This window comes from Hippoglossus stenolepis, chromosome 9, assembly GCF_022539355.2.
Source record: "Hippoglossus stenolepis isolate QCI-W04-F060 chromosome 9, HSTE1.2, whole genome shotgun sequence".
In the NCBI taxonomy this organism is placed as follows: Eukaryota; Metazoa; Chordata; class Actinopteri; order Pleuronectiformes; family Pleuronectidae; genus Hippoglossus; species Hippoglossus stenolepis.
This window is the reverse complement of record NC_061491.1, coordinates 26,829,444-26,846,028: the sequence shown is the minus strand read 5'-3', so window position 1 is coordinate 26,846,028 and position 16,585 is coordinate 26,829,444. Positions and strand designations below refer to the sequence as shown.

The following is a 16,585-nucleotide window of genomic DNA, read 5'->3' as shown; positions in this document are numbered from 1 at the left end:
TAGTCCCACTGTTCTAATGGCCAGTCATTCCTGTGAGGCCATTCCAGTAACAGTGAGGTAATCCTCCGCACTCGTATAAACACGGATGATCCTGATTGATTCTCCCGCCCGATTGATCCCAGCTTTTAGCAGCTTTTTAGTCTAAGCAAACGGCAGACAGCAGGTTCTGCCGCGGCCCTGAAATGTCTGAGCCCGGAGACGGTGATCAATCTGAGGGGTCGAGGGCACTTTGAGGGAGCGTCCGACCGGGCCAAGGTCTCAATCACCAGCGGGATGACACCACTGCTCTGGTGTCCAGTGGAGCTCAGAGAGTCGGCATTGTCATCATTGCTCGAGAAGTCGTTTGCTCTGTGTGTTTAGGACGAGGACACTAACATCTAGAAGTAAAATTAGATTGCAGGTTTTCAAGTTTCCCTGAAGAAGAGGGTTCTTCATTTCTAAATAACAAGTGGGAAGTTTCAGGTTCAAACTTTGCCTGTGTGCACTTGTTCCCCGCTCAACGTTTTCACCACGGGGCAGAAGTTTCTATGGACTAACGTTATATTGAAGTAACCGACTGATCATTAGATGAATCTGTCCCGTCTGTCCTGCAGCTGTCAGATGTGTCACTGTTATAATGTTGCTTGATAACGGCTGTTAGTTGATATTTCCCGGTCGTGGGACTCGAGGGCCGTTTCCTTGAGTCCAGGGAGAGTTGACTGGTCTCAGCTGGGACAATCCCCTGTCCCTGGTTCACCTGGAGCTGCTCACTGAGCCTCCTCCACACCTTGGTTGGCTGCCGATGACGTAGCGAGCGGTGTCCCAATTCCTAGGGGAAGATTTTTTCTAGCCTGTCTCTTGTGGCTCCGTTTGGAGGGGACACTCCCAGCGAAGGACACTTCATATCCGAGTGTGGGGACAAGGGGGTAGAGGACTAAAGGCCTCTAGTGGCCACAGAAATTAGTTGATTCTTCTTGATTCCTTGGAAGCAAAGGAAGATGAGGAACAGAGAATCCTGCAGCACTACAGTCCAGTATGAGGTTATTTATCTTTACTTTATCTTTATTTACCGTCAAGGGTTCATACCAGTCTACATTTCGTCTGTGTTTCCATTGAGATGAGATGTTATAGAAGTTTTGATCCTCAAACAACTGCTGAACCCTGGTGGAAATAACTGAGTTGAAATATTATCCATTGGCTGCATGTTCCGAATCATCTCTGACACTGTGCAGGTTCCTGAGTCTCATACCTGCACCGATGTAGATAAATGAATTAGCATCAGCGTTTGCTTGTCCTGCATCTGTGAGTCGGAATTAATGAGCTGTGTCTCAGATTGTTGTTTATTAACATCCGTGGGACTCGAACCGCTCGGCGAGTGTGTACCTTTTCTTTAACCACTCAATATTTTAAGAGGCTTTTCAGCGGAGACTTGTCCACGAGCTTCTGTCGGGACTGGAGCCGTCGGCCAAGTTCCCTTCGTGTCCGTCAGGCCTGTGTGTGATCTACAGTGTTTATATTCATGCTTTGTTCGGGAACGAGGACGAGCTGCCATGTTCCTCCACGCACACAAACACACGACTGCCAGCTGATTCTGACTCTGAGGAGCGCGATGTCAAAAGTGTCATTGTGGGTCACCGCCATCAGAGCTTCCCACCATCGCAGCCTCGCCGACGTGTGGTCTGCACTGTCCCACATGCTGTCCACCATGTTGTTCACACTCCACTGACGGACTCTGACACACAACAGATCCCCCACCCCCACCACCCCCACCCCCCCAACCGAGCTTTCCTTCTTTCAAAGCTCAAGGTCCAATGACAGCTCTGTGAAACGACAAGACGCAAACCTGGGAGAAGGAGAAGTCACGAGGGGGGGGGATAAGTTAGTTGTTCAAAGTAAACTTCAGAGTGAGATGATGAACAAAGAGCTGCGGCCGAAATTAGCAGGAGAGACACGTTGCTGCTTGTTTGTTGTTGTTGTTCTCGTCTTTCAGCTCAGCGTCTCTTGGCCGAGCTACAAAGCCAACACCTGTTCACCGGTAACACACAGACCCCCCGAAGAGGGAGTGTGTGTCTGTGTGTGTCTGTGTGTGTGTGTCTGGCTGTGTGTGTGTGTTTAATAAGCATCAGGGAACCTGAAAGAAAACCGTTATGACCGAAATCACAATAGTTTCTTTTGCCACCGTGAGTTTACCTTCGGCCAAGGAACTTATGTTTTCACCCATTTGCAAGATTATGCAAAATCTTCTGAATGGATTTTCCCCGAAACAGATGTGGACAGATGTGGGTCATGGAAGAACCCACGTTACATTTTGGTGCAGGTTCGGATGGGGGGGGGGCGGGCGGATCCAGGATTTCATTTCACTGTCTTTAACATCAACAGAGGAAGATTTTTTGACATTTTCAGTTTTCCCAGGGTATTGATGGAAAAAAAACTGAGAAATTTGATGCAGCTTGATTTCTATTGAAGGTGCTGTTGGGCCTCGGCGGTGGTTTGTTCTCTTCTGGGATCTTTTGTAGTTATTATGGGATAGTTGCAGAGTCATTGTCCGCGAGATGTGGTCCGAATCGGCTTCAGACCCTGTTCGGTCGCTCTGACACACCACACGCACACTGATGCTTTGATTTTTAGCCTCGACGAATAAGCCCAGACGAGCTCGACGCTGTAGCTGGATGTGCTGATTTTCTTTTTCTTCATTAATTTGTCTTAATTAACCAGAGTGAATCAGCCCTGTGTAACATGAGCTGTGTGAACCACAAGAGGTCTGAGCTCCATGTGATGGATCTGAGGGCTGAATTAGTCGTTCTCATTGAAACCAGCCGTTGGCCGTCGCAGCAGATGAAGAACAGATGCAGTCACAGAGGAGAGAGTTCAGGTGTGTGACTGGTTCCTTCAGGTCCGGAGCTCCTGACGCTGTGGTTCCAGATTCCAGGCGATGAAACGTCTCCCGCTGGGTCTTGATTGGAGGTCTTCAGCTCCCGGTGAAAGCAGCTGAGAGCGGCTGATCCTCGACCTGGAGCAGAGCCAGCGCACGGGAACGGAGCCAGAGCTCGTTTGTGTGGTTCTGCTGGAATTTGACTTTGCGACATTAGCGGCGGAGAATATCTGAGATACTTGAAATCCCATTCTCTGCTGGTTAAATATAAATGTGACGTCGGCGCTAAATGTCTGTCGGCTCACATTTTTTTAAATCAGAAATGTATTTTCAATTCAAACCAATAACAATGTCAGACTTTTGACGGCTGTGAAGTTTAATAAGAAGCCACAGAAATGTAGAAACATTATTTACCTTAGTGTGATTGTGGCCCAGATGAACGATTTACAATTAGATCCAAAATATCACTGATATGAAGCATTGACCCTTTTTCTTTCTTCTTTTAGACAGATTAACGTAACGAGACATTGAAGTCCGTTATATTTACTTTTAGATTTTTCAAATTCTTTCGTGATTGCGATGGGAAACGTTTCTCTGTTCTCTGACTGTGACGGTTTCTATCTTTCTCTCTCTGAGTCACTGAGGCAACAGTAGATTTAACCCCATTAAATTAGTTACAGGTCAACAACTAGTTGACCAAACCATCTTGTCTTTGAACGAGCAGCTCTCAGAACTGGGCTCTGTGTGAACATCTGTCCTTAACGGGTTCTATCAACGCTCCATCCTATGATGTTGAGCAGATTAAACTGTAGATTTGATCTTACACTTGTTTCCTGGAACCTTTACAAGGGGTCGCACTCTTTGTTCTGCTCTTGTCAGTCGTAATGGTTCATCCACTTTTTTCCTCTGCCGAAAATCTTTTGAAGATATCTACATGTATCAGACATCTTTCTTTCCTTGAAGTGGCCCCCGGGCGGCCGCGGGTTGAAGACAGATGATAGATCTGCTCTGTTTCCTCTCACAGGAAACAGTCGGACTGATCTTCACTCGTCCGTTATCCACCTCTGCATCCGGCCCTCGCTCGGGCCACCATACGTCTTCATCGGGACCTTTCACGGGTCTGAGCTCAGGTTTGAACTGAGGATATATGTCTCACACAAAAGTAAACACATGTCCGACGTAAGCATACGTCTTCATGCAGCCTTTTATTTTCCCCTTTATCCGAATGAAGCCCTGATTTTTATAATGAAAATACTCTTTTCTGTTGTTGTTGTATAACTTAGATATGTTCACATCAGAAACTGGAGCCACAGGAGTTTAGATGCTCAGCTCAAATAGGTCCTAATGGTTTCAATGGTGCAAGAAATGGAATAAACTTAAAGGTAATTTGTTGAAATGTGGAATGAAAATGCATTTTTTTAGTTTTTTCCCTTTATGAAGTTAGTTTTTGCACAAATAAAGTAGTAGCAGATATCTCCAGGCAAAATCTGGCCTCACATTAGCAACATGCTAAAGTTTCTTTATGGCTGCTGCATTTAATGAACTCTGCAAAATAACTGTCGGTAGGTTTCAGGAACAGAGTATGAGGCCGACAGTGAGAGTTAATGATCTCAGATTGAATATTTAAAAAGTATTAAGGTGATTGTGACGCGTTGGTATTTGGAATCCAGCAGCTAGTCATTAGCTTTATGAATGAGTTACACTGAGTGTGTGTGTGTGTGTGTGTGTGTGTGTGTGTGTGTGTGTGTGTGTGTGTGTGTGTGTGTGTGTGTGTGTGCGTGTGGTGGACGGCTGTTGGTTGTAAAGAAGTAAGAGTATCCTCTGCTGTTTTAGCGGTACCATACATGACAGGCCAGCTCTCAACCCGAGCCCGGAGAGAGGGCCGGGCCGCTGCGGTCGTTACCACGGCTGATAAAAGTTGGACTGACTCTCGTGACACGAGGCCTCAGAGAAAAGTGAACGCCGTGGCTGTTATGGAGATGCACTTCAAACGTGGGGGGGAGGAGGGGGGGCAGAGCGGTGGAATGTGTAACAAAGTAATTCGACCGCGTTCGGAGTCTTCGGCTCCTGCTGCGAGAAACACGGTCACTACATCATGGACGTCAACCAGCAGCCGACCTGCTGGAAGTACAGACCAGTTCAGGACTGAGATAGTGGGGAAACGTTTTCTTATCAAAAAAACAACTTAAAGTTAAATATTGTAGTTTAAGTACAAAGTGAGAAATGTTGGATATTAGAATTTTAGGGGATTTAATGAACTTTTCAGATTCTGTGCAAACAATTGAGCTGAATGTTGAACTTTTACATTTTCCTTCTGTATATATGTGACATAAATATATATATATTTAAATGTAACGTCTTTTCATTGGTATAAATATTGTGTATCACCTAAATAACTTATTATATGTATTAATAACTTATAACTTCACGAAATTATCCAAACATTTGTGGCTGAAAAGTTTCATGATTTATTTAAACTTTACACCGAGACTGACGCATCATTTTCTTTAGTGTTGATTGATGTAAAAACATCTACAATCACTATAGGTCTATATATAAATTTGTATTATTTTATTAATTGGTCTTTAATGAATTTATTTATCATGAAAAAACACAGATTAAATGATTCAGAGTTTAACATCATTGTCCCAGATCGTGCTCGTGTTCAACTAAACAGATTCAGCATCTGTTGGCATTTTTATTATAGATTTAATGTCACAATAATAAATTTGATTGTATCTTATGTAAAATACTTTTGAGTACATTTCAAACCTTTAGAAAATATAAAATAAGTTATTATCCTTTTTAATATGTGCATTCATGTATAAATAAGTGTATTATTGAATTCAGAAACTGTGTATAATCTATTACAGTAATAAAATGGAAAAACTAAATATAATAATTCAGATTTAATTATAATCTTGCACAAATTACAAAAAGGGAATAAAATAATTCCATAATCTGTTTGTGTAATCTCCTATTTATTGTCATTTTCACTCAATTTCCTTCTTTAGTATAATTTATATACTGTAAACATAAATTACTAAGGTATGACAAAGATGTTACAGCAATGTGTGAATGTATTTATCCACACATAAACATGTATGTATGTATATTTGCATACGTACATGTGTCTGTTCAGTGATTTTTGGATCACGTGCCTCAGATTTCTTTGCACTGATTTGTTCCTCTTCAGACTTTTCTGCTCCCTGCAGAGTTTGAGGCCGAGAAACAGGTGCAACCTAAATATCTGAACTCCAGAGTCTTCGCCTTCACCACGATGTGAGGAATCCCGAGTCGTGCCCTGAATCCAGGTAGAGTCCCTCAGAGACACTCTGTCACCGGCATGTGGGATCGTCTCCGAGTGGACGTGATGTGTAAATTTGTCCCTGTCAGCGGAGCCGCAGATTGAGTGCATTGTGGGTCAGAAATAGTGCAAATGCACAGGGGAGCTGAGCTGTTTGTGTATATTTAGACCTTTAAAAAAAAAAAATACGGATGTGACAGCGATATCCTAATCAGACGGCAGCAGAAGGAGCCGGCCTTGTGTCAACCAAGATTACGGCTTAAAAACAGATTGTGATGTGTGCGAGCCGGGCGGCGGGCCAAGACGCTGTCGCTGCGCGAAGTCGATACTTCAGATCTGAACTTTTTCTGTCACAGCCTCGTTAGCTCGGTGTGCTGAGGGGCCCCTCGGTGAGCTGAGGGCCCCTCGGTGAGCTGAGGGCCCCTCGGTGAGCTGAGGGGCCCTCGGTGCGGGGCCTCCTGCACCGAGCAGACGCTGTAAGGGACGAGGTTTGTGGCCCCAGTTATTAAGAACCTGTTTTAAAGGTATAATATGTGACAACTCTTCATTTTAATGTACAAACATTATCCAAATTGTCTCCAACTATGTTCAAACCCTGACAAATCCACACTTTTATTCACGTTAACAGGACGATTCACTTTGAATTCCATCATATCAGCTTTACCGGCGACTTTGCCCGTCTCTGCTTCAACTTCAAACCAGGTATGACGAAGGAAAACCCCGATTAGCCACGATTATTCGCCATTTGCTACGTGAACTTTAAGAAATGATGTCACCTGTGAACATGATTTTGCGCCCGAGTCATGTCAGGTAGATAAACCACAACTCCCATGATCCCTCGCTGCTTCTCGAGTTCTGCCTTTTCTCATTGTTTCGATTGAGACACCCCCTAGTGGCCGATAATGATTTTTGTTGCCAAAAACTCCGTCTGTGCTGCCCTCTAGTGGATGTATGACTTAAAACAACCATGCCAGAGTATGAAGTATGTGGGCAGTGATCTCATCTTGTATGTACATGAACCTTAACATGACCTATACTGCGGCCAGCCACTAGGGGGCGATCAAGACGATTCGGCCTCACTTTTGTGGAGCTGTCATGTCGTCCAACTTTTATTTACACTCTGTGGTCACAGAAAAATGTCCCTGCTTCCTGCCAAAGAAAGACACCGCATCCGTCCCGGGGGTTTCTTTACCTGCTCGCTCACTTCGCTGCTCGTCAGCTAAATGCCCGAAATGTAAAAATGTAGCGTGACTGCGGCGCGCGGCCAAATGGAAGTGCCAGCTTAGCAGAGATATAAACTGTCCAACGCCGGCTCGGTGCTGAGTGATGCGGTGACAAATGTGTCGGGGGGGCGAGTTGTGGCACAAAATGGACGATGACACAAGCAGCAAAGCATGAGGGCACTGAATATCACCAGAGTGTGTGTGTGTGTGTGTGTGTGTGTTGTCGCTCCTCGATCACATGCCTGCGTGGTGAGATTGACCTGTTTGGATTGCTGACACGGGAGGTGTGTGTGTTGATGTGAGATGAGATGTAACGTGCACCGGTGCTGCCGTTAATCATGGTGTGAGCATCGCGGTGCTGAATCCACCTCCACCTCCACACGTGTGGTTTTATCTGCTGCTAACATGTGTCACCGCCGTCCCACCGGGATCCGATGGTGATCTGATTTCTCTGTCGTGTGACACGGAGCAGACGAGTGAGACTTATCCTCGGTGGAATTTAGTTTGAGAGATAGTTTGTGCTGCAGGTTTGACATTTAGGTTTTAAAGTGCGAGGATCTGCTGGTTTCCAGTATGAAACGTTCATCACAGGAGTCTCCAGTGGGATCACATCTTAACTATTTCCCCTCTTGTTCCTCTGAGATCACCTCTTTCCATTCTCTAAGCTCTAAATACTACATTACCCATGAGCCCGAGCTGGCACGGGAGAGGAAGTCAATGAGAGTTGCAGTTTGTCTATCGATCAGCGCACCTTTTGCTTCTGGATTCATCCAGAGACGAGGTTCTTGTGACTTGAAGCAGGAGTTTGGAGGAGTAACGTTATCCAAAGACTTTCACTGTGGCTTTTCTTTAAAAAACACAATACATGTGTGTTTTCTAACAGTTCATCTTTTGTACAGATGATTCGTCCTCGTGAGCTGCGGCGTGTCGAAGGGATTTTAGGGACCCCAGAAAAAAAGGGGTTCTTTTCCAGATGATAGACGTTCTAGTCTTCGACCAAACCTCTGACATGACGAAGCTTTCGGCAGAGAGTTAGTGTCATGGGGTCACATCCCGACCCTGGTGGACTCCTGCACATAGACGATCACAGAAGTTAACTTCTCACGCAGCTGTCATTGCTGTGGGGGGGGGGGGCTTCTCTCAGCTTGGGGCCCCCAGGTGATTGCCTGTTGTAACGCCCCTGCTGCAGAAGTGTTATTCATCAGATATTACGAAAGAAGAAACGTCAGGATTGTTTTAGTCAAATCAATATTATTATTATTTGTAAATGAAGTGATCACAGATTTAACCTGTGACCTTTGACCTTACTCTTGTTTTGGTTCGATATCGATGATCGATAAATGGCACTTTATTGTTTATGTCCAGCACAGTGTTTCATCTGATTCATAAATATTTCAACTTGTTCATAAATCATTTTTTATTTCAATGTTAAAAGAGTTTAAACTTATTTTATCCTAATTAATATAATTAGCCGCACAATGATTTTTAGTAGATTGTGTACAAATATAAATCATATCTATTTTAGTAATTATATTCACTACTGTAGTTTTTTTTATACATACACACTAAGCCCATTGTTCCTACTTGTCTTGTAGTTTTCCCCTCCACCACTTGATGGCGCTGTTGAATCACTTTTCCTCTGGACAGATTCTCACCGGGTTGAGTTGTTTTTTTTAAATCGTGTAATTATGTCATTATCAGTAAATAAAGAGAATCGAGCCACAGACATCAGGAAAATATTTATATTCTTTGTTGTTCATAGAAAATAAATAAGAAACATGTCTGTTTTTATATTTTAAATCTATAACAGATGAAAGTGATATTTATATTAATAAAAAGCGTCTGTACAGTTTCAGAAAGCTCGTTTCCTTCTACACAGGTTTATGGAAACTGGAATTTAGAGCTTTTCTCACATGATTTCTTTTAAGTGTCTGTTTGTGTTGTGGATTTAACTTAAAACCATTTATTTGTACTTTTATTTGATCTGCTGTTGTTCTACAAATAAAATAAAATACTCAAACACGTTCATCAGAGTCTCAAGTCTAGAAGTGTTTTATTATCTCTTAGTTTAATCCACAATCATTTCTGTATTTTCTTCTTCTTCACAAAAAATCTAAGCCAATTAAAGATCAATATCTAGTCTTACTTATTTTTTATTTTCCGAGGAACAGTGGACTGTGTTATTTATTTTAAAGGTTAAGGATTAAACTGTATTCAATATAAAATCTATATATATATATATATATAAGATATATATATATATATATATATATACACATGTGTGTATGTGTATATATACTGTAAACGAAGCAACATCTCAAGGAAAGACGTCATCAGTGTGGACAGTCCACATTTATCACGTACCAGTAAAATATGTAATTAAAAAAAGGTAATAATAAAAATGATGATGCTAATAGGCTTGATAATATATATATATAATAATAAATCACTCAGTATTTCTACATTTATATCTAATTGTAAATTAATTACCAAACAATTTATGTACTTGTATACAATTTTTTTATTTTAATTGCTTTTATTAAGAATGAATATTGGCAGTATTTGATTTATAAGTTTTACATAAAAATAATCAAAAACTAGAATTGGGTGTAAATCCTTCTATATTTTCACTTTATACACATGCAGTATTTTAGCCTGATAAATTCTTGTGTTAAACTTATTTCATTAATGCATTTTTATGAATATAATAATAATAAACAGACCAATGACACTGATTATCAACCATTAAATTCCAGGTTGGAAACAAAAACATCCACGAAGGCCAGCGTTGAAAATAAAGCTATTTTATTGTCAATGCATTCAACATGATTAGATAAACTATCAAGTAGTAAATTTCCGCAAAAGGAAGAAACACTGAAACTATTCCCCACTGACACAAAATATTACACTTTGTATTTCAAATAAAACCGATTATTTACATTGTAATGTATAGACTGCATCTTAAATCAATATCATTTCATATTACATGCACTCTGAAATATAGTCTATAGACATAATATCCCCAATTTGTGTCCATATTTACCGTAGACATGGAAAAACTTGCGGCGCTGTAAACCGTGACGTGTGACTACACTTGTATTTCTTCTCTATGTTTTTCGCGTTTATATGATATAAAATACAACTTACTGTACATTTACACATATTTAAATCTTTCCCTTATTTTCAAACTTTTCAGTGCTTCATAAATAGATAAATTCTTGAAGTCAAAACGCAATTGCATACACCCAAAAACATGACACTTTGTACAGGGGAGAAGAAGTAAACAGACCGGAAAGGAATCGGAAGATTAAAGTCCAAAGTGAAAACGAGTGCAAGGGGTGCTTTTGTACTTTGATGTGGCCGATCTCCCGTTGCAGTGCTTAAATCCAGTCTCTCTCCCTCATGTGTTCAAGTCCCTCCCTTCTTTTAAAAGTCAGTTGTGGGAGGTCATGTGACGTGACAGGTGATGACGCTCCCGGAAGGACTCGTTGCAAATCGGGCACTTGAGTTTCTCCTCGCGCCGCCGCTTGACGAGAGGCTCCATGGCGAACTCCTTTTTGTGGTGGGACCTCATGTGGTAAACCAAGTCCGAGGTCATGCGGAAGGAGGCGTTGCACTTGGCGCACCAGTTCTGCGCCGGCAGGCAGAGGGAGGTGAAGGAGGGCGGCAGGAGGGTGAGCGCCGAGGGCATTTGAATCTGGATAGGTCCGGAGCTTTTGGGCCAGAAGGCGGTGGTGTAGACAAACGGGTTCTGCTTGGCCATGCCGCCCGGCACGGGGCAGTTGGCGCCCAGCTCTGCCCCCTGCAGCTTGGCAGCAAGGTGGTCGGCCTGGTAGAGTCTGGAGGAGGAGATGGTGTCGCCCACCGCTGGGTGGCAGTCCAGCAGCTTGGGCGGCATCACCAGTGGCGAGATCTGGGAGAAGGAGGAACGCGATGGCTGACTGAAGGCGCTCTTCCTCTCGCCACCGCTGCCGCCTCCCTGCTGGCTGACGGAGGTGAAGGCGCTGCCCATGGGCGAGGTCTGGGCCGGCTGGGTCTCCGACAGCACCTGCCGGATGTTGAGGTGCTTCTCCGACGGGTTGCTGCTGGGACGACCGCCATCTTTGTTTTCAGAGTTGGAGGTCTGGAGGTTTTTGCTGCCGCTGTGATGTTTGGCGTTCTTCTTGACCTCGGTGAAGGCGCTGCGTTTGACCTCCCCACTTCCTGTGGAGCCCGGTGGGGAGAAGGGCCTGCGGTTATCCTCCAGGCCGTACACGCCTCTGTAATTCTGTGCAGACGTCGCAAGCTCGTCTTTAGATTTGGTCTGTGTAAGGCTGGGCGCTCGGCACTCCTCTATTTCCGAGAACTTCCTCTTCCCCGAACTCTCGCTGCAGATCTCGGCCTCCTTGTCGCTCGGAGGGCTGGTCCGGTTGTTCTCTAGATCCCTGGCCAGGTTGTGAAAGTCTGTGGAGGGTTTGCTGGTGTCCTGGGGGCTGCTGAAGCCCTCAGAGCGACCCAGCTTCGGGCTGGACCTGGTCGGGGTTGTGTTGGGTCGCTCGGTGCTCCGCTCCTTGCTGGGCTCCTCGTCGGCGCCCGTGATGCTCTGCAGTCTCTTGGTGCAGCGGAACCGGAGATGGGCCAAGAAGGGAAACTCGAACTGGAAGCGCTGGCTGCAGTCCGGACACGAGTAGTGGGACGAACCTGAGAAGAAGAAGAGGGATGGAAATTAGCTCTCACAAAAAGAGACTCTGGAAACCACCCTGCTTCAATGTGCTGTCTTATACCAGAGCAAGAATTATCTCTTTTGTAATTCAGAGGTTATCACGGATCATTTGTCCTTGGTGCATCATTATATTTAAATATGCTTAAGACCTAATGATGAATTCCAGAGCAAATGCATTTCCAAAGAAGCTTCACGGCTACAATTTATGTGTCTGTGGAGTCAAATTAACCCGTAAAGAACAAATGATTGTGTTAGGGAGCCATGATGGGCTCCAGCGAGGATGGGGATGTGAACCCACTCACCTTTGCTCTTGGCCGGCGCTCTGCTGGAGCTGAGCAGCAGCAGGTCGATGAGGTCCTTGCCGTACCACACCAGCAGCTCCTCGTCCTTCTCGATCCGGCGGAGGGAGCGGTAGAAGAGCTGGCCGTTCTTCACGTAGGCCTCCAGGTTCTGCTCCTCCTTGTCCCGGGCCGACTGGACCAGCCGCAGCCACATCAAGCCCTCGGAGGTGCTGTTGGCCGCTGAGGTGTCCACCTGCACAACACGGGTCAAATTCATCGTTAACAAATGTTCCTACACGTCTCCTACCTCAAAATTATATTATTTTATAGATTGAAATAATTAAAATTACAACAAAATGTACTTATAATCTCATCCAGACCAAACATTATCAACAATATGTGGCTATTTTCTAAAATGCATGCACCAGAAATAAAATGATGCCAGTGAATGAGCAGATTCTGCTTTTTAAAATTATGATTTTCAGTGAATTGCTGCAGTCTGGAGTGGATTACATATTTTAAAATTTCAAAAATACTACTTTAAACTACAAATATTAAACATTATGATATTGCTGCTATGTGCATGGGGATTTTTTTGAATTTGGCTCATTCCTTTTGGTTTGAAGCATTGGATTCAATATATGTGGAGCTGCACAGAAAGAAAAGCATAAATATTGATAAATAGATGCTTTAAATTGTGTTTTACAACGAAATATAAAGACGCTGATGTTTTTACTGAAGGAGGGAACACGGGGGGATGAACTGTGGGAGCTACTCACCCTGAAGATGTAAGGTGCTGTGCGCTTGTCGGTGGACTTCAGCGCAATGAAGGCGATGCTGTCGTACAGCGACGTGTGGCTCAGCACGCAAGGCCCGAAGATGGCGTTTTCTGGGATGTCGCACGTCGTGAAGACGCTGGTGAAGATGTCGGTGAGACACTGCTGCACCGCCTTGGCGTCCCCGTCCCACACCAACTTCTGAGAGCTGGACTCCTCCATGACACCCTGCGGAGACACGTCACCGTGAGACCCGGGGAAACGTCGAACCACCTTCAAATCATCACTTTCCTTTTTCCTCCCAGTGTTTTATTCCCTAACATTGATTCTTAATATCAGAAGAATAAATGTGAGGTGTGTTTTCGGGTTGTTTGCTGGTTCCTGTGTCTCAGCTGATAAATAAATCTCTTCCTGGACAGATTGACTGAAGCAGCTGTCAGGGGCGTCGTTAGGGAAACGCTTTCTTTTTTTTTTTTTTTTGGCCAGGCTTTCTAATTAATTCAAACCCCATAATAAGTTCATGGCGGCATCACCTTCAGCATATTGATGATACGGTTTCCCAATGTTGTCAATTACGCAGCAAAATACAAAACTAATAAGATCAGAGCCCGGCAGAAATTATATTCAAATTATTATTATTTTATTTTACAAAAGGCCTTTAAAAAATGTTAAATAAAAAGATAAACTTGTATTTTTGATTATCCTTTTTGATTGAGACATAATTTACCTGTTGTTATTATTATAGGTGGTAATATTAATACTGTAGTTGTCGTGATTGGCTTAATTAAAAAAATTGTAAAATGTTATAATAATCCTAAAATGATTTCTCCCTGGTCCTTCAGAAATAAATACTGTATAATATGTTTAAATCTGTCCCATGTATTAAATATGAATGTGATATTGTGACGTTACACGTTTAATTGTGTCGTGTTTATTTGTAGAAACTTTGTATAGAATCGCTGCAGAATGGAGACGAGTCTCCCGCTGAGGTTCGTGCGTGTCCAATGGACGGAGCGTGTCCAATGGTTTCAAGTGGACCGTCAAAGTCACTGGTTTCCCGTCAGCCAACCTTTCTCTCCTTCCTACAAGCGGCAGCGTATGTCGCCCTATTACCATAATCCACACTTTCCCCCGTGAGACTGATTAAAGCAGCACGACCGCGTAATCATTTCTTCTCTAACCTCGGACTGCGCGTAATTCACGCGCCCGGCTGCGGCTGCTCTCCTCCCCTCGTCCCCTCCGCCGCTTGTGCGTAAAACCGGCACCGGACACACGCACATGTTCCGCGGGTAAATCACCGCAGAGTGAAAACAAATAACTACAATTTTAAATTATGGTAATCGTGGCGTTCAAGGCCGCACGAACATATGGTGCAACCGCGAAAAACAAGGATTTCCCACAGTGGTAAATCCTAAATTGCTGCAATAATCCAGCCTACGATATTAAATATTTGCAATTAAACAATAAATCGTGACTCTTTGCTTCTGCTTTTTGGGGCTTGAAGTAAATTTTGGCCTCAGTGCGATTAATTTAGATGTTTAATTTGCCTGGTAAGAGTTTAATACGTGTGATAAATCCCTAGAATCCACTGGAATAACTGAATCCATCAACACAGCTTGGGCTAAAAATAAATGTAACTAAGGATTTAAAAAAAATTAAATCAAGAAATCCACAGTTGGACTAAAAGTTTAGAGAAATCATTTTTTTTACGCACCAAGAGGCTCATATTCAGAAATAAAGAGTTTTATAAAGACAACTGCACTCGCTCGTTATAAAAATGAGTGAAGAGGAAATTGAACCATCAACTCTCTCTCTCTATTATCGGTTGTTAATTTGTGACTGTTTACGCAGAGAACGCGAGATTCTCCTCTTTTAGCTCCCACTGCTGATTTGTACTTTTATTTGTTTTATTAAAAAACTTAAAATCAAATTAAATAATCTAGAATATCTATGTTTCTTTTTATTTATTGTTTTACTGCTGATTTGAAGCTTTTTGATATTTTTCCTCACAGGCTCCAACAGCAGCAGGAATATTCAGTGTGGATCATTTTGCGCACGGTGCAGTGGAGAGCCTTCCCACCGCGGCTCCACGCGCACACGTTTGGTTCCGCGGCACCGAACAGAACCTCCTCTGTGTTCACGTCGAGTGAGAGAGTCCGTGCACGAGGGGGAGAGACACACGCACCAAATATCCCGGGAACGATGATAAGAAGCAAAAAGAGCTAAAGCGCGGAATGTTTGCACATCCATAAACTGCAGGGGAGCAGCAGCACCCACCCTCCAATTCAAACCCACTGCGGGTGGGGTGGGGGGTGAGCAGAGATGGGGGTTCGGGGGTGTGGGGTGGTGGTGGTGGGGTGGGGGGTGTTTAACCCATCTGCTAAAGCTGTGCCGTGCCGTGCCAGGCTGAAAACTGTCCTAAATCAGCGCTGCTCTGGCTGAACTGCGGGTTTTCGTCCGCGGTACTGGAACATCTGCGTTGGGGTGTTTGTGCGGGATGTGCGGGGATGTGCAGGGGTGGGGGGACATGTGCCGCGTAAAGACCCCAAAACCCACAACCCGTCCCTGAAACTCTCCAGACCCACACAGCAGCTCTGCGTCTCGCTCACCTACCTTTTGATTTCCGTCGATGAACAATAATCCACAAATGAACTGGGCGCGATGCTGCGAATCCAAACCCGGCTGCGGTCCTCGATCCTGGAAACACGCAACAACCCCCCCAAAAAGAAGAAGAAGAAGAAGCCCCGAGAACGAGCAGCGGGATGCGGCGGCGGCGGCGGCGGCGGCTGGTGGAGGAGGAGGTGGTGATGATGGAGATGGTGGTGGTGCGCTCCCGGTCTGGTCCGTGGTGTCAGAACATTCCCCCCCTCGGTGCGAGTGGCAGTGCTGCCGCTGCAGAGACTCGCCGACACTGGCAGTGAGCGAGCGGGGTAGAGAGAGCTTCAGGGGCAGAGGGAGACGGAGAGAGAGAGAAGGAGGCGTGCAGATGGGGCCCGGCGCTCTGGCTGACTGGCACACCGACACACACTTTTTGTTTGCGGCACATAATCTACCCAATGAGGCGTGTCACTCTCCGTCTCCTCCCTTTAACTCTTCACTGGCCGACTGTCATTTGATGCGATTTATGGACGTGCACGAGGGATAAAGACCCCCCCACCCCCCCACCACCACCCAGACGCCCCCACTCACATTATTATTGTAATTCTAATCACAATAGTTGGTGGTTGTATTGTAGTAAAGTGGCTTTTAAGGAGTTGATGTTGGAAAAACGCAAGAATGAAAGTGTAGTTTCAGCTGAATGATGAGAAAACATCATCACCATTATTATTGTTGTTATTATCATTATTATTATGATTATTCAGATGATTATTATTATTATTTTTATTATTATTATTATTGTGGGTTATTATCTTGTTTCACATCCAAAAAGTGATCCATGCCACTT

General features: G+C 44.2%; 1 protein-coding gene across 1 annotated transcript; it reads right to left on the bottom strand.

Moving 5' to 3' along the window:
• Positions 1-10,272: 10,272 nt before the first annotated feature.
• Positions 10,273-16,168, bottom strand: prdm8b (PR domain containing 8b). Its single transcript, XM_035166723.2, has 4 exons — positions 15,754-16,168; positions 13,144-13,368; positions 12,386-12,617; positions 10,273-12,061 (listed from the first exon to the last, which is right to left on the bottom strand). Exons 2-4 carry the CDS (start codon positions 13,360-13,362, stop codon positions 10,815-10,817), a joined length of 1,698 nt encoding a protein of 565 aa, XP_035022614.1. The 5' UTR covers positions 13,363-13,368; positions 15,754-16,168; the 3' UTR covers positions 10,273-10,814.
• Positions 16,169-16,585: the final 417 nt, after the last annotated feature.